This window comes from Zosterops lateralis (assembly GCF_965231275.1).
Source record: "Zosterops lateralis genome assembly, chromosome: 3".
In the NCBI taxonomy this organism is placed as follows: domain Eukaryota; kingdom Metazoa; phylum Chordata; class Aves; order Passeriformes; family Zosteropidae; genus Zosterops; species Zosterops lateralis.
In genome coordinates, this window is record NC_139764.1 from 112,783,845 (window position 1) to 112,805,156 (window position 21,312).

General features: G+C 48.5%; 1 protein-coding gene across 2 annotated transcripts; it reads left to right on the forward strand.

Moving 5' to 3' along the window:
* The first annotated feature begins 405 nt into the window (after positions 1 to 405).
* On the forward strand, positions 406 to 15,389 carry CCDC25 (coiled-coil domain containing 25). Of its 2 annotated transcripts, none has more exons than XM_083857765.1 (9): positions 406 to 589; positions 2,059 to 2,106; positions 3,129 to 3,168; positions 5,946 to 5,997; positions 7,827 to 7,902; positions 9,303 to 9,406; positions 11,595 to 11,961; positions 13,940 to 13,985; positions 15,211 to 15,389. In XM_083857765.1, the coding sequence occupies exons 1-8, from the start codon at positions 565 to 567 to the stop codon at positions 13,954 to 13,956; spliced, it is 729 nt and encodes a 242-aa protein (XP_083713891.1). In that variant the 5' UTR covers positions 406 to 564; the 3' UTR covers positions 13,957 to 13,985; positions 15,211 to 15,389. The 2 variants fall into 2 exon arrangements, with proteins under 2 accessions (XP_083713891.1, XP_083713892.1); XM_083857766.1 differs by having other exon boundaries at positions 11,595 to 11,800.
* Positions 15,390 to 21,312: the final 5,923 nt, after the last annotated feature.

Sequence of the window (21,312 nt, forward strand, 5' to 3'; positions counted from 1 at the left end):
AGGAAAAAGGAAATGAGGGAAACAGAAAAAGGGGAAAGGAAGGGGCAAAAGGGAAAAAAGCGGAAGAAAAACGAGGAAAGAGGGAAGGATAAAAAAGGAAGGGGAAAGGGGGAGAGAAAAAGGAACAGAAAAAAGTGGAGACAGTAAAGGAAAGAGGGGAAAACCCAAGTGGAGAAAAAGAAAAGCGGAAAAACATGAGAACATGAGAAGTTAGCACTGCGCATGCGCAGTTAAGTGGGCCGCACGGCATCATGGCCGCCCTCACACACTCCGTCCCCTTTGCCGTACGGCGTCATGGCCGCCCCCTATGCGCAGCTCTATTTGCCGTACAGCATCATGGCCGATTGCACAGGCGCAGTTTCCCATTAAGGTCGCTCTTGTGGTGCTCTGCGCATGCGCCTTGCCCCGCGCTGTGCCGTGACGTCACCTGTTCGTGGCCGGGCCTGCCCTGAGGAGGAAGAGGCGGCGGAGCCCCGGGACGGGCCCGGGATCGTCGGGAAAACGGGGAATAAACCGGGATAAACCGGGATAAAACCGGGATAAACCCGGCTAGGCACCGCAGTCATGGTGTTCTACTTCACTTCGAACGGTAAGAGCGGCGCGGGATGTCCCAGGGCCGGAGCTGAGGGGAGGAGCGGGGATTCCCCGGCCCCAAGCGATTCCCGAGTTTATTTTGGGAATTCCCGAGTTTTCTCTGGGAATTCCAGCCGGGAATCCCTTCCCGGGGTTTTCCTTTCCCAGGGAATTCCTGGGTTTATTTTCCTGAGTTCCCCTCAGCTTTTGGAATAGCCCAAATTCCTGGAATTTCGATTTTTGTTGGGGTTTGTTGGGGTTTTTTTGTTTGTTGTTTGGGTTTTTTTGCTTTTCCCGGTTTTTTTTTTCTATTTTTTTATCAGAGGGAGAAGAATTCCTGTGGAATTTTCCCTGGAAAAACCAAAAACTGGGAATGTGCCTGGATTTAACCTGGAAAAAAACAAAAAAACCCAAAAAACCAACCAACCAACCAAAAACCCAAAAAACCAAAAAAAAAAACAAAAACAAAAAACAAACCCATAAAATAAAATAAATAATAAAAAACCAAAAACAACAAAGCAAAACAAAACCAAAAACACAACAAGAAAAAGGAACTCCCGAGGGGTTTTCCCAGGAAAAATTCCCCTGGAAAAGCTTCAGGGTGGAATTTTGGGTGTCCAAAAAAGGGGAAAAATATGGAAAAAACTTGGGGAAAATGGGAAAAAGCCCTTGGAAAAAAACAGGGGAAAATTGGGAAAAATGGGGAAAAAATCTGGCGAAAATGGGGGAAAACAGTGAAAAACTTGAGGAAAAAAAACCTGTGAAAAACAGGGAAAAATAGGAAAAAACCTTGTGAAAAAGGAGAAAAAAAAAAAAAAAACTTGGAAAACTGAGAAAAAAACTGTGAAAAATGGGGAAAATAGGAAAAAACTTGGGGAAAAAGCCTGGGAAAACCAGGAAAAAATGAGGAAAAAAACCTGGAATGAAATGGGAGAAAAACGGGGAAGTAAAATTGGGGAGAACTGGGAAAAATGGGGGAAAAGGAAAAAATTGGGAAAAACAGGGAAAATAGGAAAAAAACTTGAGAAAAATGAGAAAAAAAACTGAGGAAAAAACGGGGAAATGGGGAAAAATGGGAAAAAAAAACTGGGACAAAACAGGGAAAAAATAGAAAAAAATGGGAAAATTGGAAAAAACTGGGAAAAATGGGGAAAAAATTGAGAAAAACAGGAAAAAAATGGAAAAAAAATAGGAGAAAACTTGGGAAAAGAAACTGGGAAAAACAGGAAGAAAATGAAAAAAAAAAGTGAAAAACTGGGGGAAAACTGGAAAAATGGGGAAACACTTGGGAAAAATGAGAAAAAACTGGGACGAAACAAGGAAAAAATCCCAAAAAAGTGGGAAAAATGAGAATAAAATCTGGGAAAAATGGGGGGAAAATTGGGAAAAATCTCTTTTTTGGGGTGGGGAGGGAAAGGGAGGGAATTTGTGAGGAATTTTGGGAATTTTCCAGCTCCTCATTCCCGTTTTTCCGTGTTCCCACAGCCGTGGCCGCCGTGTACACGATTTACATGGGCAAGGACAAGTACGAGAGTGAGTCTGGGGGATTTGGGGGAATTTTTGGGAATTTTGGGGGAATTTGTGGGATTCTCTGGGAGTTTTCTGAGAATTTTTGGGAATTCTTTGGTGTTTTGGGGGAGTTTTTTGGGAATTTTCAGGAATTTTCGGGGAATTTTTCTGAAGTTTCTGGGAGTTTTTTGAGAAATTTTCTGAAAATTTTGGGGAATTTTCAGGGAATCTTTCTGAATTTTCCAGGATTTTTGGGGAATTTTTCTGAATTTTCTGGGATTTTTTTTTTTTTAATTTTCCTGAGAACTTTTTGGGAATTCTTTGGGAGTTTTGGGAATTTTTTTGAATTTTCTGGGAATTTTTGGGAACTTGGGGAATTTTTGAGAATTTTCTGGGATTTCTTTGGAAATTTCTGGAATTTTTGGATATTTTTTTTTTTAATTTTCTGAGAATTTTCAGGAATTTCTTGGGAAGTCTTTGGGATTTTTGGGAACTTGGGGAATTTTCGGGGAATTCTCAGGGAATTTTTTGGAAGTTTTTGTGATTTTTTTTTTTTTTTTTTTAATTCTTGGAATTTCTGGGATTTTTTTTTTTTTAATTTTCTGGGAATTCTTTGGGCTTTTGGGGAATTTTCCAGGAATTTTCAGGGAGTTTTTGGGGAATTTTTTGGGAATATTTGGGAATTTTGGGGAATTTCTTGGGCTGGACTTGGGGTTGAATTTGGGGTGGGATTTGGGGCTGGGATCGGGATTTAGGGCTGGATTTGGGGCAGGATTTGGGGTTTGGGGCTGGGATTTGGGGTTGGGATTGGGGTTTGGGGTGGGATTTGGGGCTGGGTTTAGGATTTGGGGGTGGGATTTTTGGGATTTGGGGCTGGATTTGGGGTTGGGATTTGGGGTTGGGATTTTTGGGATTTGGATTTGGAGTTGGGTTTGGGGTTTGGGGCTGGATTGGGGTTTGGGGCTGGATTTGGGGTTGAATTTGGGGTGGGGTTTGGGGCTGGGATTTGTGTTTGGGATTCCCTGAGCCCGTTGCTGTTCCCCCAGACGAGGATCTGATCAAGTACGGCTGGCCCGAGGACGTCTGGTGGGTGCCACATCCCAAACCCCCCAAATCCTCAATCCCAAAATCCCCAATCACAATTCCTCAATCCCAATCCCCAGTCCCCAAATCCCCAATTCCCCAAATCCCAATCCCAACATCTGCAATCACAATTCCTCAATCCCAATCCCCAAATCCTCAATTCCCCAATCCCAAAATCCCCAATCCTCAGTCCCAATCCCAAATCCCCAATTCCCCAATCCCAAATTCCCAATTCCCCAAATCCCAATCCCAACATCCGCAATCACAATTCCTCAATCCCAATCCCCAAATCCTCAATTCCCCAATCCCAAAATCCCCAATCCTCAGTCCCAATCCCAAATCCCCAATTCCCCAATCCCAAATTCCCAATTCCCCAAATCCCAATCCCAACATCCGCAATCACAATTCCTCAATCCCAACCCCCAAATCCTCAATTCCCCAATTCCCCAGATCCCCAAATCCCAAATTCCCTGGATCCCAAATCCCTCCTGGATTCCAAATTCCCCCTGGATCCCAAATCCCCAATCCCAAATCCCATCCTTTTCCTTCCCCTTTCCCATTCTTCTCCCCTTTTCCCATTTTTCCTCCTTCTTTCTCTTGCTTTCCCATTTTCCCCATTCTCATTTCAGTTCCTAGCCTATTTTTTCCATTTCTCCCACTTTACCCCCCCTTCCCCCCCTTCCCCCCCTTCCCCCCTTTTCCCATTTTCCGTTTCCCCCCCTTTTTTCCCATGTTTTCCCCCACATTTTCCCATTTTCCCATTTTTCTCCACTTTTTCTCCTTTTTCAATTTTTCCCATTTTTCCCCCTTTCCCCCCCCAATTTTTTTCCCCTTTTTTGCCTTTTTCCCCAATTTTTTTCCCCAATTTTTTCCCCAATTTTTTTCCCCAATTTTGTGCCCTCTTTTTTTTCCCAATTTTTTCCCCAATTTTTTTCCCCAATTTTTTTTTTCCCCAATTTTTTTTCCCCAATTTTTTTTCCCCAATTTTTTTCCCAATTTTTTTCCTCAATTTTTTTTCCCAATTTTTTTTTCCTAATTTTTTTCCTAATTTTTTCCCCAATTTTTTTCCCCAATTTTTTCCCCAATTTTTTTCCCCAATTTTTTTTCCCCAATTTTTTTTCCCCAATTTTTTTTCCCCAATTTTTTTTCCCAATTTTTTTTCCCAATTTTTTTTTCCCAATTTTTTTTTCCTAATTTTTTTCCTAATTTTTTCCCCAATTTTTTTCCCCAATTTTTTTCCCCAATTTTTTTCCCCAATTTTTTTTCCCCAATTTTTTTTCCCCAATTTTTTTCCCCAATTTTTTTTCCCCAATTTTTTTTCCCCAATTTTTTTTCCCAATTTTTTCCCCAATTTTTTTCCCCAATTTTTTCCCCAATTTTTATCCCCAATTTTTTTCCCAATTTTTTTCCCCAATTTTTTTTCCCCAATTTTTTTTCCCCAATTTTTTTTTCCCCAATTTTTTTCCCCAATTTTTTTCCCCAATTTTTTTTCCCCAATTTTTTTTTCCCCAATTTTTTTTCCCCATTTTTTTTTCCCCAATTTTTTTTCCCAATTTTTTTTTCCCAATTTTTTTTCCTAATTTTTTTTTCCTAATTTTTTCCCAAATTTTTTCCCCAATTTTTTTCCCCAATTTTTTTCCCCAATTTTTTTTCCCCAATTTTTTTTCCCCAATTTTTTTTCCCCAAATTTTTTTTCCCCAAATTTTTTTCCCCCAAATTTTTTTCCCCAATTTTTTTTCCCCAATTTTTTTCCCCAAATTTTTTTTCCCCGATTTTTTTTCCCCGATTTTTTTTTCCCCGATTTTTTTTTTCCCCAATTTTTTTTCCCCAATTTTTTTTCCCCCAATTTTTTTTTCCCCAAATTTTTTTTCCCCAATTTTTTTTTCCCAATTTTTTTCCCCCAATTTTTTTTCCCAATTTTTTCCCCAATTTTTTACCCAATTTTTTTTCCCCAATTTTTTTTCCCCCCTTCCCCCCTTTTTTTCCCCTTTTTTTCCCCCTTTTTTTCCCCCTTTTTTTTCCCCCTTTTTTTTCCCCCTTTTTTTCCCCCTTTTTTTCCCCCTTTTTTTTCCCCTTTTTTTTCCCCCTTTTTTTTCCCCTTTTTTTCCCCCTTTTTTTCCCCCTTTTACCTTTTTTTCCCCCTTTTTTTTTCCCCCTTTTTTTTCCCCCTTTTTTTCCCCCTTTTTTTTCCCCCTTTTTTTTCCCCCTTTTTTTTCCCCCTTTTTTTCCCCCCTTTTTTTTCCCCCTTTTTTTTCCCCCCTTTTTTTCCCCCTTTTTTTCCCCCCCTTTTTTTTCCCCTTTTTTTCCCCCTTTTTTTCCCCTTTTTTTCCCCTTTTTTTCCCCCTTTTTTTCCCCCTTTTTTTCCCCCTTTTTTTCCCCCTTTTTTTTCCCCCTTTTTTTCCCCTTTTTTCCCCTTTTTTCCCCTTTTTTTTTCCCCTTTTTTTTTCCCCTTTTTTTTTCCCCTTTTTTTCCCCCCCTTTTTTCCCCCCCCTTTTTTCCCCCCCTTTTTCCCCCCCTTTTTTTCCCCCCCTTTTTTTCCCCCCCTTTTTTCCCCCCTTTTTTCCCCCCCTTTTTTTCCCCCCCTTTTTTTCCCCCCCTTTTTTTCCCCCCCTTTTTTTCCCCCCCTTTTTTTCCCCCCCTTTTTTTTCCCCTTTTTTTTCCCCTTTTTTTCCCCCTTTTTTCCCACTTTTCCCCCCAATTTTCCCCCTTTTCCTGTTTTTTCCCCAATTTTTCCCCCCATTTTTCCCGGAATTCCCAGGAACATTCCCGGTTTTTTGCAGGTTCCACGTGGATAAACTTTCCTCTGCCCACGTTTACCTGAGGCTGCACAAGGTGAGAAATGGGGAAAAACTCAGGAAAATTGGGAAAAACTTGGGAAAATTGGGAAAAACTTGGGAAAAGTGGGATATTCCTTGGGAAAAACCTCAGGAAAATCAGGATATTCCTGGGAAACCTTGAAAAAAATGGGAAAAATCTTGGGAAAATCAGGAAAAAACCTTGGGAAAATTGGGGAAAAGCTTGGGAAAACTTGAGAAAAGTTGGGATATCCCTCAGGAAACCTTGGGAAAAACCTCAGGAAAATCAGGATATTCCTGGGAAACCTTGAAAAAAATGGGAAAAATCTTGGGAAAATCAGGAAAAAACCTTGGGAAAATTGGGGAAAAGCTTGGGAAAACTTGAGAAAAGTTGGGATATCCCTCAGGAAACCTTGGGAAAAACCTCAGGAAAATCAGGATATTCCTGGGAAACCTTGAAAAAAATGGGAAAAATCTTGGGAAAATCAGGAAAAAACCTTGGGAAAATTGGGGAAAAGCTTGGGAAAACTTGAGAAAAGTTGGGATATCCCTCAGGAAACCTTGGGAAAAACCTCAGGAAAATCAGGATATTCCTGGGAAAGTCTGGGAAAATTTGGGATATCCCCCAGGGTAAACCCTTGGGAAAATCAGAATATCCTTGGGAAAACGCAAGAAAATCGGGAACATTTGGGGAAAATTGGGATATTCCCCCAGGAAAATTGGGATTTTCCCCAGGGAAAATTGGGAAAAATCTTGGGAAAATCAGGATGTTCCTTTGGAAACTTCTGGAAAATCGAGGAAAACCTTGGGAAAAGTGGGATATCCCCTGGGAAAGCTTGGGAAAAAATTTGGGGAAATTTGGGATTTTCCCTGGAAACCTCAGGAAAATTGGGATATCCCTGGGAAATCTCACAAAAATTGGGAAAACCTTGGGAAAAGTTGGATATCCCCCGATATCCCCCAGAAAACCTTGGGGAAAAAATGGGAAAAACCTCGAGAAAATCAGGATATCCTTGGGAAACCTTGGAAAAATTGGGAAAAAAATTGGGGAAAATCGGGATATTCCTCAGGAAAATCAGGATATTCCCCAGGAAACCTTGGAAAAAACAGGAAAAATCTTGGGAAAATTGGGATATCCCCCAGGAAACCTTGGAAAAAAGGGGCAAAAACTCAGGAAAATTGGGATGTTCCTCAGGAAAATCAGGATGTTCCTCTGGAAAATTTGGGTATTCCCCAGGAAACCTTGGGAAAAGTGGGAAAAATGTTGGGAAAATCGGGATATTCCCCAGGAATATTGGGAAAAACTTGGGAAAATTGGGATATTGACTGAGAAAACTTGGGAAAAGCTTGGATATTCCTTGGGAAAATGGGGAAAACCTCGGGAAAATCAGGATATTCCTGGGAAACTGGGGTGAAATTTGGGATTTCCCCCAGGGAAAACCGGGAAAACCCTTGGGAAAATCAGGATATCCCCCAGAAAAATCTTGGGAAAATTGGGAAAAAATCTTGGGAAAAGTGGGATATCTCCTGGGAAAGCTTGGGAAAATTGGGGAAAAAACAGGAAAAATCTTGGGAAAATTGGGAAATCCCCCAGGAAACCTCAGGAAAAGTGGGATATCCCTGGGAAATCTCACCAAAATTGGGAAAAACCTTGGGAAAATCAGGATATCCTTGGGAAACCTTGGAAAAGTCAGGAAAAATCTTGGGAAAAACGGGGAAAATCTTGGGAAAATTGAGGAAAACCATGGGAAAATCAGGAAAAAATCTTGGGAAAAGCCTTGGGAAAACCCCAGGAGCCCCTCAGGAAAATGCAGAATTCCCATTGAATCCCAAACCCTGGGAATAAATTTGGGAATTTGTGTGCAGGGTCAGACCATGGACGACATTCCCAAGGAGGTTCTGAGCGACTGCGCCCACCTGGTCAAGGCCAACAGCATCCAAGGTAACCCTGGAATGGCACAATTCCCACTTTTCCTGATTTTTCCCTAGTTTCCCCATTTTTTCCCATTTTTTTCCCATTTTTTTCCCATTTTTTTCCCATTTTTTTCCCATTTTTTTCCCATTTTTTTCCCATTTTTTTCCCATTTTTTTCCCATTTTTTCCCCATTTTTTCCCCATTTTTTCCCCATTTTTTTCCCACTTTTTTCCCAATTTTTTCCCAATTTTTTCCCATTTTTTCCCCATTTTTTCCCCATTTTTTCCCCATTTTTTTCCCATTTTTTTCCCACTTTTTTCCCAATTTTTCCCAATTTTTTCCCAATTTTTTCCCATTTTTTTCCCATTTTTTCCCATTTTTTCCCATTTTTTTCCCATTTTTTTCCCATTTTTTCCCATTTTTTCCCTTTTTTTTCCCCTTTTTTTTCTCATATTTTTTCCCAGTTTTCCCCAGTTTTTCCCATTTTTTCCCATTTTTTCCCCATTTTTTCCCCATTTTTTCCCCATTTTTTCCCCATTTTTTCCCCCTTTTCACCCATTTTTTCCCATTTTTTCCCCATTTTTTCCCCATTTTTTCCCCATTTTTTCCCCATTTTTTCCCCATTTTTTCCCCATTTTTTCCCCATTTTTTTCCCATTTTTTTCCCCCTTTTTTTCCCCTTTTTTTTCCCCTTTTTTCCCCTTTTTTCCCCTTTTTTCCCCATTTTTTCCCCATTTTTTCCCCATTTTTTCCCCATTTTTTCCCCATTTTTTCCCCATTTTCCCCCATTTTTCCCCCATTTTTCCCCCATTTTTCCCCCATTTTTCCCCATTTTTCCCCATTTTTCCCCATTTTTCCCCATTTTTTTCCCCATTTTTTTCCCCATTTTTTCCCCATTTTTTCCCCATTTTTTCCCCATTTTTTCCCCATTTTTTCCCATTTTTTTCCCTTTTTTTTTCCCTTTTTTTCTCATAGTTTTTCCCAGTTTTTCCCCCACTTTTTCCCGTTTTTCCCCCTTTTTTCCCCCTTTTTTTCCCCCTTTTTTTCCCCCTTTTTTCCCCCCCTTTTCCCCCCCTTTTTTCCCCCCTTTTTTTCCCCCTTTTTTTCCCCCTTTTTTTCCCCCTTTTTTTCCCCTTTCTTTCCCCCTTTTTTCTTCCCCATTTTTCCCCATTTTCCATTGTTTTTCCTCATTATTTCCCCTTTTTTTTCCTATGTTTTTCCCCATTTTCCCATTGTTTCCCCCCATTGTTTTTCCCCATTTTCTCATTGTTTTTCCCCATTTTTTCCCCATTTCCACCTGGTTTTCCCCATTATTTTCCCTATTTTTTCCCCATTTCCCCCATTTTTTCCCCATTATTTTTCTCCATATTCCCACTGTTTTTCCCATTATTTTTTCCCTATTTCCCACTGTGTTTTCCCATTTCCCAGGCTGCAAGCTGAGCTCGGTGACGGTGGTTTACACCCCCTGGAGCAACCTGAGGAAAACCCCCGACATGGACGTGGGGCAGATCGGCTTCCACCGCCAGAAGGATGTGAGAGACACCGGAATTCCGGGAATTCTGGGACTGGGGGAATGTGGGGATGGGGATGGGGGGATGGGGATTTTTCCATTTTTCCTTTTTTTTCCCCCCCTTTTTTTTCCCCCCTTTTTTTTCCCCCCCTTTTTTTCCCCCCCTTTTTTCCCCCCCCTTTTTTTCCCCCCCTTTTTTTTCCCCCTTTTTTTTTTCCCCCCTTTTTTTCCCCCTTTTTTTCCCCCCCCTTTTTTTTCCCCCTTTTTCCCCCCCCCTTTTTCCCCCCCCCTTTTTTTCCCCCCTTTTTTTCCCCCCCTTTTTTTCCCCCCCTTTTTTTCCCCCCCTTTTTTTCCCCCCCTTTTTTTCCCCCCCTTTTTTTCCCCCCTTTTTTTTTCCCCCCTTTTTTTCCCCCCTTTTTTTCCCCCCTTTTTTTTCCCCCCCTTTTTTTCCCCCCTGTTTTTCCCCCCCCCCTTTTTTTCCCTCCCGTTTTTTCCCCCCATTTTTTCCCTTTTTTTCCTCTGGTTTTCCCTGTTTTTTCCCTGTTTTTCCCAATGTTCCCCAGGTCCACATGGTGGATCAGGACACTGAATTCCCACTCTTAATTCCCACTCTTAATTCCCAGTTTAATCCTAGTTTAATCCCCCAGTGCACACACTGACGGTGGACCAGAACACTCCCCATTCCCATTCTGATTCCCATTTTTCCCTGTTTTCCCTGTTTTTCCATCCCAGGTGCACACACTGACTGTGGACCAGGACACTCCCAATTCCCAATCTCATTCCAGTTTAATTCCCAGTTTAATTGCCCAGGTGCACATGCCAACGGTGGATCAGAACACTGAATTCCCACTCCAATTCCTGCTCTAATTCCCATTTTTCCCCCGTTCCCAGGTGTGCACGCTGACGGAGGATCAGAACACTCCCAATTTCTGCTCTCATTCCCAGTTTAATTCCCATTTTTCCCTGTTTTTCCCCCAGGTCCGTAAGCTGACGGTGGACCAGAACACTGAATTCCCACTCTAATTCCCACTCCAATTCCCGTTTTTCCCTGTTTTCCCTGGAATCCCAGGTGTGCACGCTGACGGTGGACCAGAACTCTGAATTCCCACTCTAATTCCCACTCTAATTCCCAGTTTAATTCCCAGTTTAATTCCCCAGGTCCACATACTAACAGTGGACCAGAACACGGAATTCCCTCTCTAATTCCCAGTTTAATTCCCACTTTCCCTTATTCCCAGGTGCGCACACTGACGGTGGATCAGAACACTGAATTCCCGTTCTCATTCCCAGTTTAATTCCCATTTTTCCCTGTTTTTCCCCCAGGTCCGTACGCTGACGGTGGACCAGAACACTGAATTCCCTCTCTAAATCCCAGTTTAATTCCCATTTTTCCCCATTCCCAGGTCCGTACGCTGACGGTGGATCAGAACACTGAATTCCCTCTTCAAATCCCAGTTTAATTCCCTGTTTTCCCCCATTCCCAGGTCCGTACCCTGACGGTGGATCAGAACACTGAATTCCCTCTCTAATTCCCAGTTTAATTCCCGTTTTTCCCCCATTCCCAGGTCCGTACCCTGACGGTGGATCAGAACACTGAATTCCCTCTTCAAATCCCAGTTTAATTCCCGTTTTTCCCCCATTCCCAGGTCCGTAAGCTGACGGTGGATCAGAACACTGAATTCCCTCTCTAATTCCCAGTTTAATTCCCGTTTTTCCCCGTTATCCCAGGTCCGTAAGCTGACGGTGGATCAGAACACTGAATTCCCTCTCTAAATCCCAGTTTAATTCCCGTTTTTCCCCGTTATCCCAGGTCCGTACGCTGACGGTGGATCAGAACACTGAATTCCCTCTTCAAATCCCAGTTTAATTCCCAGTTTTCCATCTCAGGTCCGTACGCTGACGGTGGATCAGAACACTGAATTCCCTCTCTAAATCCCAGTTTAATTCCCATTTTTCCCCATTCCCAGGTCCGTACGCTGACGGTGGATCAGAACACTGAATTCCCTCTTCAAATCCCAGTTTAATTCCCGTTTTTCCCCCATTCCCAGGTCCGTAAGCTGACGGTGGATCAGAACACTGAATTCCCTCTCTAATTCCCAGTTTAATTCCCGTTTTTCCCCGTTATCCCAGGTCCGTATGCTGACGGTGGATCAGAACACTCCCAATTCCCGCTCTAATTCCCATTTTTCCCTGTTTTTCCCCATTCCCAGGTCCGTACGCTGACGGTGGAGCAGCGCCGGCCGTCGGAGCAGCTGCGGCGCCTGGAGCGGACGCGCGTGGAGCGATTCCCCGACCTGGCGGCCGAGAGGGAGTGCCGGGACCGCGAGGAGCGCGGGCGGCGCCGCCAGCAGCTCCAGGAGCAGAAAAAGGCAGAGAAGGAGGAGCTCAGGAAAAAAAAGGAGCTGGAGGAGCTCAGGTGGGAATTCCGGGAATTCTCAGAGTGTTTGGGAATATCAGGAATGTTCATTGGGAGTGTTGGGACCGCGAGGAGCGCGGCCGGCGCCGCCAGCAGCTCCAGGAGCAAAAAAAGGCTGAGAAGGAGGAGCTCTGGAAAAAAAAGGAGCTGGAGGAGCTCAGGTGGGAATTCCGGGAATTCTGGAAATGGTTTGGGAATGTTTTGGAATGTTTGGGAATGTTTTGGAGTGTTTGGGAATGGTTTGGAGTGTTGGGAATGTTGGTTTGGAGTGTTGGGACCATGAGGAGCGCAGGCTGCACCAGCAGCAGCTCCAGGAGCTCAAAAAGGCCAAGAAGGAGGAGCTCCGGAAAAAAAAGGAGCTGGAGGAGCTCAGGTGGGAATTCCGGGAATTCTCAGAGTGTTTGGGAATGTTGGTTGGGAGTGCCGGGACCATAAGGAGCACGGGCAGCGCCGGAAGCAGCTCCAGGAGCTCCACAGGATGGAAAAGGAGGATCTGCAGAAAAAAAAAGGAGCTGGAGGAGCTCAGGTGGAAATTTCAGGAATTCTGGAAATGGTTTGGGAATGGTTTGGAGTGTTTGGGAATGGTTTGGAATGTTTGGGAATGGTTTGGAGTGTTGGGAATGTTGGTTTGGAGTGTTGGGGCCACGAGGAGCGCGGCCGACGCCGCCAGCAGCTCCAGGAGCAGAAAAAGGCAGAGAAGGAGGAGCTCAGGAAAAAAAAGGAGCTGGAGGAGCTCAGGTGGGAATTCTGGGAATTCTCAGAGTGTTTGGGAATGTTGGGAATGTTGGTTGGGAATGTCAGGACCTCAAGGAGCGCGGCCGGCGCCGGCAGCAGCTGCAGGAGCTCAGGAAGGCAGAAAAAGAGGAGCTACAGAAAAAAAAGGAGCTGGAGGAGCTCAGGTGGGAATTCCCGGAATTCTCAGAGTGTTTGGGAATGTTTGGGAACATTGGGTGGGGATGTTGACCGTGGCCAGAACCAGCAGCAGCTCCAGGAGCTCAAAAAGGCAGAGAAGGAGGAGCTCCAGAAAAAGAAGGAGCTGGAGGAGCTCAGGTGGGAATTTTGGGAATGTTTGGAGTGGTTGGGAATGTCAGGGTTGAAGTTTCCTGGGGTTATTTCCCCAGGATAATCCCAGCTGCAGGCAGGGAAGGGGGTTTGGGAACACTGGGACTGCCTTGGGAGTTCCCTTTGGAATTCTGTCTGATATTCGCTCTGGAATTACCTTTGGAATTCCGTTTGGAATTGCCTCTGGAATAATTCCTTTGGAATTCTCTCTGGAATTGTCTCTGGAATTATTTTGGAATTCCCTTTGGGTTCCCCACTGGAATTGCTTCTGGAATTATCTCCGATTTCCCCCTGGAATTCTCTCTGGAATTTCCTCTGGATTCCCTCTGGAATTCCCACTGGAATTAGTTCTGGATTGACTTTGGAATTGCCTCTGGAATTGCTCTGAAGTTGCCTCTGCAGTTGCTTCTGGAATTGCCTTTGGAATTGTCTCTGGAATTCCCACTGGAATTCCCTTTGGAATTGCCTCTGGAGTTCCTTCTGGAATTATCTCTGGAATTATGTCTGGAATTACTCTGAAATTGCCTCTGGAATTGCTTCTGGAATTATCTCTGGATTCCCTTTGGAATTGCTCTGGAATTCTTTTTGGAATTCCCTCTGGAATTGCCCTAGTCCCTAGGAATTTCTTCTGGAATGATCTCTGGATTCCCTCTGGAATTCCCATTGGAATTGAAGTTCCCTCTGGAATTGGCTCTGGGATTTCCTCTGGAATTCCCCCCGGAATTCCCGATCCCGGATAACCGGGAATGTGGGGCTGGGATGTCCCAGAACGTCACCTGGGAATTCATCCCCTGGGATTTGGGATTTGGGGATTTGGGATTCCCTGGGGAGCTCCAGCTCTCCCTGAACACCACAAAACCCGGGATTTACGGAATTCTGGGATTTCCCCAGCAGAAAACAGGGATTGGGATCCCAAATCCAGGATTTACAATCTGGGAAAAAGGAATTCGGGGATAATCAATGTGGGGGGGGGGGGCTGATCCAGAGGGAAAACCCTTTGGAATTCTGGGATCCGATCCCAGTTTTCCATGGGAATTCCCATAAAAAAACCCAGGATAACTGGGAATTCTCCCACAGGAGTTACTCGTCCCTGATGAAGGCAGAGAACATGTCCTCCAACCAGGTGAGAATTCCCAGGAATTCCTTGGGAAAAGGGACGGAATTCCTGGGATTCCAACCTCCCCAGGGCCCGGCCTGAAGGGAGGGGCTGGGAATGGGAATGGTGGGAATGATGGGAATGGTGGGAATGGTGGGAATTATGGGAAAAATGGGAATGGGAATTATGGGAATAATGAGATGGGAATGATGGGATCAATGGGAATGGGATGGGAATAGTGGGAATCATTGGAATGGGAATGTTGGGAATAATGAGATTGAGAATCATGAGAATGATGGGAATAGTGGGAATGGGGAAAATGAGATTGGAATGGGAATCATGGGAATATTAGGATTGGAAAGAATGGGAATCATTGGAATGGGAAGAATGGGAACAATGAGATGGGAATAATGGAAATCATAGGAATAATGGGAATGGGATGGGAAAAATGGGAATGGGAATATGGGGGATAATGGGATTGAGAAAAATGGGAATCGTGGGAATAATGGGAATAGTGGGAATAATGGGAATCATTGGAATGGGAGTGATGGGAATAATGGGAATCATGAAAATATAATGGGAGTGATGGGATTGGGAATAATGAGATTTGAATGGGAAGGGAATGGGAATGATGGGAATGATAATCTTGGGAATAATGAGAATAATGGGATGGGAATAATGGGAATGAGGATGGGAATAAAGGGAATAACGGGAATAATGGGATGGAAGTAATGAGAATAATGGGAATAATGGGGATAATGGGATTAGGATGGGAGTCATGAGAATAATGGGAATGATGGGAATAATGGCAGTGAGGAGATTGGGAATCATGGGAATAATGGGATGGGAATAAAGGGAATAATGGGATTGGGAGTATTGGAAATGGGACGGGAATCACGGAAATATGGGAATGGAATGGGAAGAGTGGGAATCATGGGAATGGGGATGGGAATAATGGGATTGGAATGGGGATAATGTGAATAGGAATACTGGGAATGATGGGCTGGGAATTCCCAGAGCTCCAGGGGTGTCTCCAGACCCCAAAACTTCCAGGGAAAAGTCAGAGACCCCCGTGATCCTGGGAAATGTTGGGATTGGAATGGGATCATCCCAAAAATCCCTCCCCTGACCCATCCTGGGATTTCCTGGGAATTCTCAACAATCCCAAACCCCATTCCCTATTCCCACTTCCCAGTTCCCTATTCCCCCACTCCCAATTCCCACATTCCCAGATTCCCAATTTTTCCGGCAGGATGGGAACGACTCGGACGATTTCATGTGAGGATCCCTCTGCCCTGGACAAATTCCCGACAGAATTCCCTGGAAAACGAACTGTGGCTCCTGAAAACCCTCGGGAATGTTTTCCTGCTTTTCCAAAGACAAAGGGAGGGAATTCCTGGGAATTGGGAAGAGAACAAAGCCTTGGATGGAGCCGGAGCTGCCTCTGGAATTCTTCCCGCTGGGAATTGTCGGGGATTGGGGAATTCCAGGATTTTTTTCCCTTCGGAATTGAGCTGGATTCCCAATGTTCTGTGGGAATGGGGTGGGGGAATCTCTGGAGTGGGAGGGATTTGGGGAAAAATCCCAAAAAATCCTGGGAAAAACCAGGAAAAGAATGGGAAAAAGGGAAAAGCTCCTTCCGGAGCTGGAATCTTCCCAGGCTCAGCGGAAATATGGGAATGTTCCAGGGAAAAGGAGCAATTCCCAGGAAAATGGGGCCATTCCTGGGAAATGGGGCCATTCCCAGAGATCCCAACCTGGATTCCTCATGTTCCCACAGCCCAGGGAATGGGAATGGGATCAGGATTGGGAATGGGATTGGGAATGAGATTGGGAATGGGATTGGGATCAGGAATGGGATCCAGGAGCTCTCTGGGATCCATGAGAATCCTGGAATTCCTGCTGTTCTGGCATCCCAGGGATTGGGATCAGGATTGGGATCAGGATCCAGGAGCTTTCCTGGATCCATGGGAAGAGCCTGGGATGGCTCTGATTTTTTGGGATGTGGGAAGGGAGGAGCAGCAGGAAAACCTGGGCTGCTCTCGGTGGAAATGTTGGGAATGGGAGAATATTTGGGAATATTTGGGAATTTGGGCAGGAGCTGCTCCGGGTGCTCCATCACTGGCTCCATCCCGGAGCCTTTCCCGCCATTCCCGGAATGTTTGGGGTGTCCCTGGCCCCATTCCCAAAGCTCTGGAATCGCCTTTTCCCCCATTCCCAAACTCTGGAATGTTTTGGGGTCCCCACCCAGGCCCAGGGGTGGGATTTGGGGGGTTTGGGATCGTCCCAAATCCCATTGGGATGATCCCGGAGCTTCCCAGGGCTCAGCTCCCCCCAAATTCCCAAAAATCCCACTGGGATGATCCCAATCCCATCCCTGCAATGAATTCCTGGTCTCAGATCCCCAAATCCCCCAAAATTCCACCCAAATTCCCAAAAATCCGATCAGGATAATCCCAGCCCGGTCCCATCCCTGCACTGAGTTCCTGGTCTCAGATCCCACAAATCCCCAAAAAAATTCCACAAATTCCCCAAATCTCCAAGAAATCCCCCAAATGCCAAAAAAAAAAAATCCTCCCAAATTCCTGAAAATTCCCCAAAATCTCCCCAAATCCTCGGGATCCCCCCAAAATCCGGGATTTGGGATCCAAACTCGGCTCCTTCCCATCGGAATTCTGGAATTCGGGGATGGGATTGCCCCAAAATTCAAAAATTTGGGATCCAAACTCAAATCCTTCCTGTAGGAATTCTGGCACTTGGGGACAGGATCACCCCAAAATCCGGGATTTGGGATCAAAGTTTGGCTCATTCCCATCAGAATTCTGGGATTTGGGAATGGGATCACTCCAAAACCCCAAAATTTGGGATCCAAACTCAGCTCCTTCCTGTAGGAATTCCGGGATCTGGGGATGAGATCACCCCAAAATCTGGGATTTGGGATCAAAGTTCGGATCCTTCCTGTCGGAATTCCGGGATCCGGGCTCGGTGATCGCCCCAAAATCTGGGATTTGGGATCCGGGCTCGGGTCTTTCCCATTAGAATTCCGGGATTTGGGAATGGGATTGCTCCAAATTCCCAACATTTGGGATCCAGGCTCAGGATCACCCCAAAATCCGAGATCTGGGATCCAAACTCTGCTCCTTCCCATCAGAATTCCCGAATTTGGGAATCACAGCCCAGGATGAGGGAAGAGGGGACGGGATCACCTCAAAATCCGGGATTTGGGACCCAAACTCGGCTCCTTCCCGTAGGAATTCCGGGATTTGGGAAGCCAGGGCTTGGAGCATTCCAAATATTCCTAATAATCCAAATATTCCCAGATCAGGAGGCTCCAGGGGGGACCTTTATTGACACTCTGGGGACACTTTGGGGACACTCTGGGGACAAAGGCCCAGCCCAGCTGTGCCCAGCCCCCAATTGAGACCCCCCAAAATTCCCGAAAATCAAAAAAAATCCCCAAATTCCCAAGGAATTCCCAGACTGGGAGTGCTGGGAGGGGCTGGGGGGACGCGGCGGGGACAGCGGGGGTGGCACTGGGGGTCCCTGTCCTTGTCCCTGTCCCTGTCCTGGGGGTGACATTGGGGGTCTCTGTCCTTGTCCCTGGGGGTGACATTGGGGGTCCCTGTCCCTGTCCTGGGGGTGACACTGGGGACCCCTGTCCTTGTCCCTGGGGGTGACATTGGGGACCCCTGTCCTTGTCCTGGGGGTGACATTGGGGGTCCCTGTCCTTGTCCTGGGGGTGACACTGGGGACCCCTGTCCTTGTCCTGGGGGTGACATTGGGGGTCCCTGTCCTTGTCCTGGGGGTGACATTGGGGGTCTCTGTCCTTGTCCCTCGGGGTGACATTGGGGGTCCCTGTCCTTGTCCTGGGGGTGACATTGGGGACCCCTGTCCTTGTCCCTGGGGGTGACATTGGGGGACCCCTGTCCCTGTCCTGGGGGTGACACTGGGGACCCCTGTCCTTGTCCCTCGGGGTGACATTGGGGGACCCCTGTCCCTGTCCTGGGGGTGACACTGGGGACCCCTGTCCTTGTCCTGGGGGTGACATTGGGGGACCCCTGTCCTTGTCCTTGTCCCTTGGGGGTGACATTGGGGGACCCTTGTCCTTGTCCCTTGGGGGTGACATTGGGGGACCCCTGTCCTTGTCCTTGTCCCTTGGGGGTGACACTGGGGACGCCTGTCCATGTCCTGGGGGTGACATTGGGGTCCCTGTCCTTGTCCTGGGGGTGACATTGGGGACCCCTGTCCTTGTCCCTGGGGGTGACATTGGGGACCCCTGTCCTTGTCCCTGTCCTGGGGGTGACATTGGGGGTCCCTGTCCCTGTCCTGGGGGTGACATTGGGGACCCCTGTCCTTGTCCCTGGGGGTGACATTGGGGGACCCGTGTCCTTGTCCCTGGGGGGGACATTGGGGGTCCCTGTCCCTGTCCTGGGGGTGACATTGGGACCCCTGTCCTTGTCCCTGTCCTGGGGGTGACATTGGGGACGCCTGTCCTTGTCCTGGGGGTGACATTGGGGCCCCCTGTCCTTGTCCCTGGGGGTGACATTGGGGACCCCTGTCCTTGTCCCTGTCCTGGGAGTGACACTAGGGACCCCCTGTCCTTGTCCCTCGGGGTGACATTGGGGGTCCCAGTCCCTGTCCTGGGGGTGACATTGGGGACCCCCTGTCCTTGTCCCTCGGGGTGACATTGGGGGTCCCAGTCCCTGTCCTGGGGTGACATTGGGGACCCCCTGTCCTTGTCCCTCGGGGTGACATTGGGGGTCCCAGTCCCTGTCCTGGGGTGACATTGGGGACCCCCTGTCCTTGTCCCTCGGGGTGACATTGGGGGTCCCTGTCCCTGTCCTGGGGGTGACATTGGGGACCCCTGTCCCTGTCCTGGGGGTGACATTGGGGGTCCCTGTCCTTGTCCCTGGGGGTGACATTGGGGACCCCTGTCCCTGTCCTGGGGGTGACATTGGGGGTCCCTGTCCTTGTCCCTGGGGGTGACATTGGGGACCCCTGTCCCTGTCCTGGGGGTGACATTGGGGGTCCCTGTCCCTGTCCTGGGGGTGACATTGGGGACCCCTGTCCTTGTCCCTGTCCTGGGAGTGACACTAGGGACCCCTGTCCTTGTCCTGGGGGTGACATTGGGGACCCCTGTCCTTGTCCTTGTCCTGGGGGTGGCACTGGGGGTCTCTGTCCTTGTCCCTGGGGGTGACATTGGGGACCCCTGTCCTTGTCCTTGTCCTGGGGGTGGCACTGGGGGTCTCTGTCCTTGTCCCTGGGGGTGACATTGGGGACCCCCTGTCCTTGTCCCTGGGAGTGGCACTGGGGGTCCCTGTCGCTGTCCTCTTGTCGCTGTCCCGGGGGTGGCACTGCTGTCGCCTGTCCCAGTCCAGGGGGTGGCACTGCTGTCCCCTGTCGCTGTCCTTGTTTCCTGTCCCCTGTCCCTGTCCTTGTCCCCCTGTCGCTGTTCCGGGAGTGGCACCGGTGTCCCTGTCCCAGTTCCTGTTCCTGTCCAGAGGGTGGCGCTGCTGTCATGTCCCCTGTCCCCACGTTCCTGCTCCTGTCCCCTGTCCCTGTCCCCTGTCCCTGTCCCCTCACGGTCCCGGTGGCCCGGGCGGTCCCCTCGGTCCCCCCATTCCCGCTGTCCCCGGTGCCATCCCCGGTGTCATCCAGGGGATCCGGGAATGACCCGGGAATTCCATCCAGGGGATCCGGGAATGACCCGGGAATTCCATCCAGGGAATGCGGGAATGGCCCGGGAATTCCATCCAGGGAATGCGGGAATGACCCAGGATGGGCCGGAATTCCACCCAGGGAATGAGGAAAGACGCAGGATGGGCCGGAATTCCATCCAGGGAATCTGGGAATTCCATCCAGGGAATGCTCCAGGAATAATCCGGGAATTCCATCCAGGGAATGGGGAATGCCCCGATCCCGGGAAACTCTGGATGAACAGGAATTCCAGGCAGGGAATGCTCAGATCCTGGGAAAGCCGGGAATTCCATGCAGGGAATTCCCATTCCCTGTCCCATCCCTGTCCCCATCCCTGTCCCCATCCCTGTCCCCATCCCTGTCCCCATCCCCTGTCCCCATCCCTGTCCCATTCCCTGTCCCATCCCTGTCCCCATCCCTGTCCCCATCCCTGTCCCCATCCCTGTCCCATCCCTGTCCCCATCCCTGTCCCCATTCCCTGTCCCCATTCCCTGTCCCCATCCCTGTCCCCATCCCTGTCCCCATCCCTGTCCCATTCCCTGTCCCATCCCTGTCCCCATCCCTGTCCCCATCCCTGTCCCATCCCTGTCCCCATCCCTGTCCCCATTCCCTGTCCCCATCCCTGTCCCCATCCCTGTCCCCATCCCTGTCCCATTCCCTGTCCCATCCCTGTCCCCATCCCCTGTCCCCATCCCTGTCCCCATCCCTGTCCCCATCCCTGTCCCCATCCCTGTCCCCATCCCTGTCCCCATTCCTGTCCCATCCCTGTCCCCATCCCTGTCCCCATTCCCTGTCCCCATCCCTGTCCCATCCCTGTCCCCATCCCTGTCCCATTCCCTGTCCCATCCCTGTCCCCATCCCCTGTCCCCATCCCTGTCCCATCCCTGTCCCCATCCCTGTCCCATCCCTGTCCCCATCCCCTGTCCCATCCCTGTCCCATCCCTGTCCCGTCCCTGTCCCGTCCCTGTCCCATCCCTGTCCCCATCCCTGTCCCATCCCTGTCCCCATCCCTGTCCCATCCCTGTCCCCATCCCCTGTCCCATCCCTGTCCCATCCCTGTCCCATCCCTGTCCCATCCCTGTCCCCATCCCTGTCCCCATCCCCTGTCCCATCCCTGTCCCATCCCTGTCCCATCCCTGTCCCCATCCCTGTCCCATCCCTGTCCCCATCCCTGTCCCGTCCCTGTCCCGTCCCTGTCCCGTCCCTGTCCCGTCCCTGTCCCCATCCCTGTCCCGTCCCTGTCCCGTCCCTGTCCCCATCCCTGTCCCGTCCCTGTCCCATCCCTGTCCCATCCCTGTCCCCATCCCTGTCCCCATCCCTGTCCCCATCCCTGTCCCATCCCTGTCCCCATCCCCTGTCCCCATCCCCTGTCCCCATCCCTGTCCCATCCCTGTCCCCATCCCTGTCCCCATCCCTGTCCCCATCCCTGTCCCATCCCTGTCCCCATCCCCTGTCCCATCCCCTGTCCCATCCCTGTCCCATCCCTGTCCCCATCCCCTGTCCCCATTCCCTGTCCCATCCCTGACCCCATCCCTGTCCCCATTCCCTGTCCCCATCCCCTGTCCCCATCCCTGTCCCATCCCTGTCCCCATCCCCTGTCCCCATCCCCTGTTCCATCCCCTGTCCCATCCCTGACCCCATTCCCTGTCCCCATCCC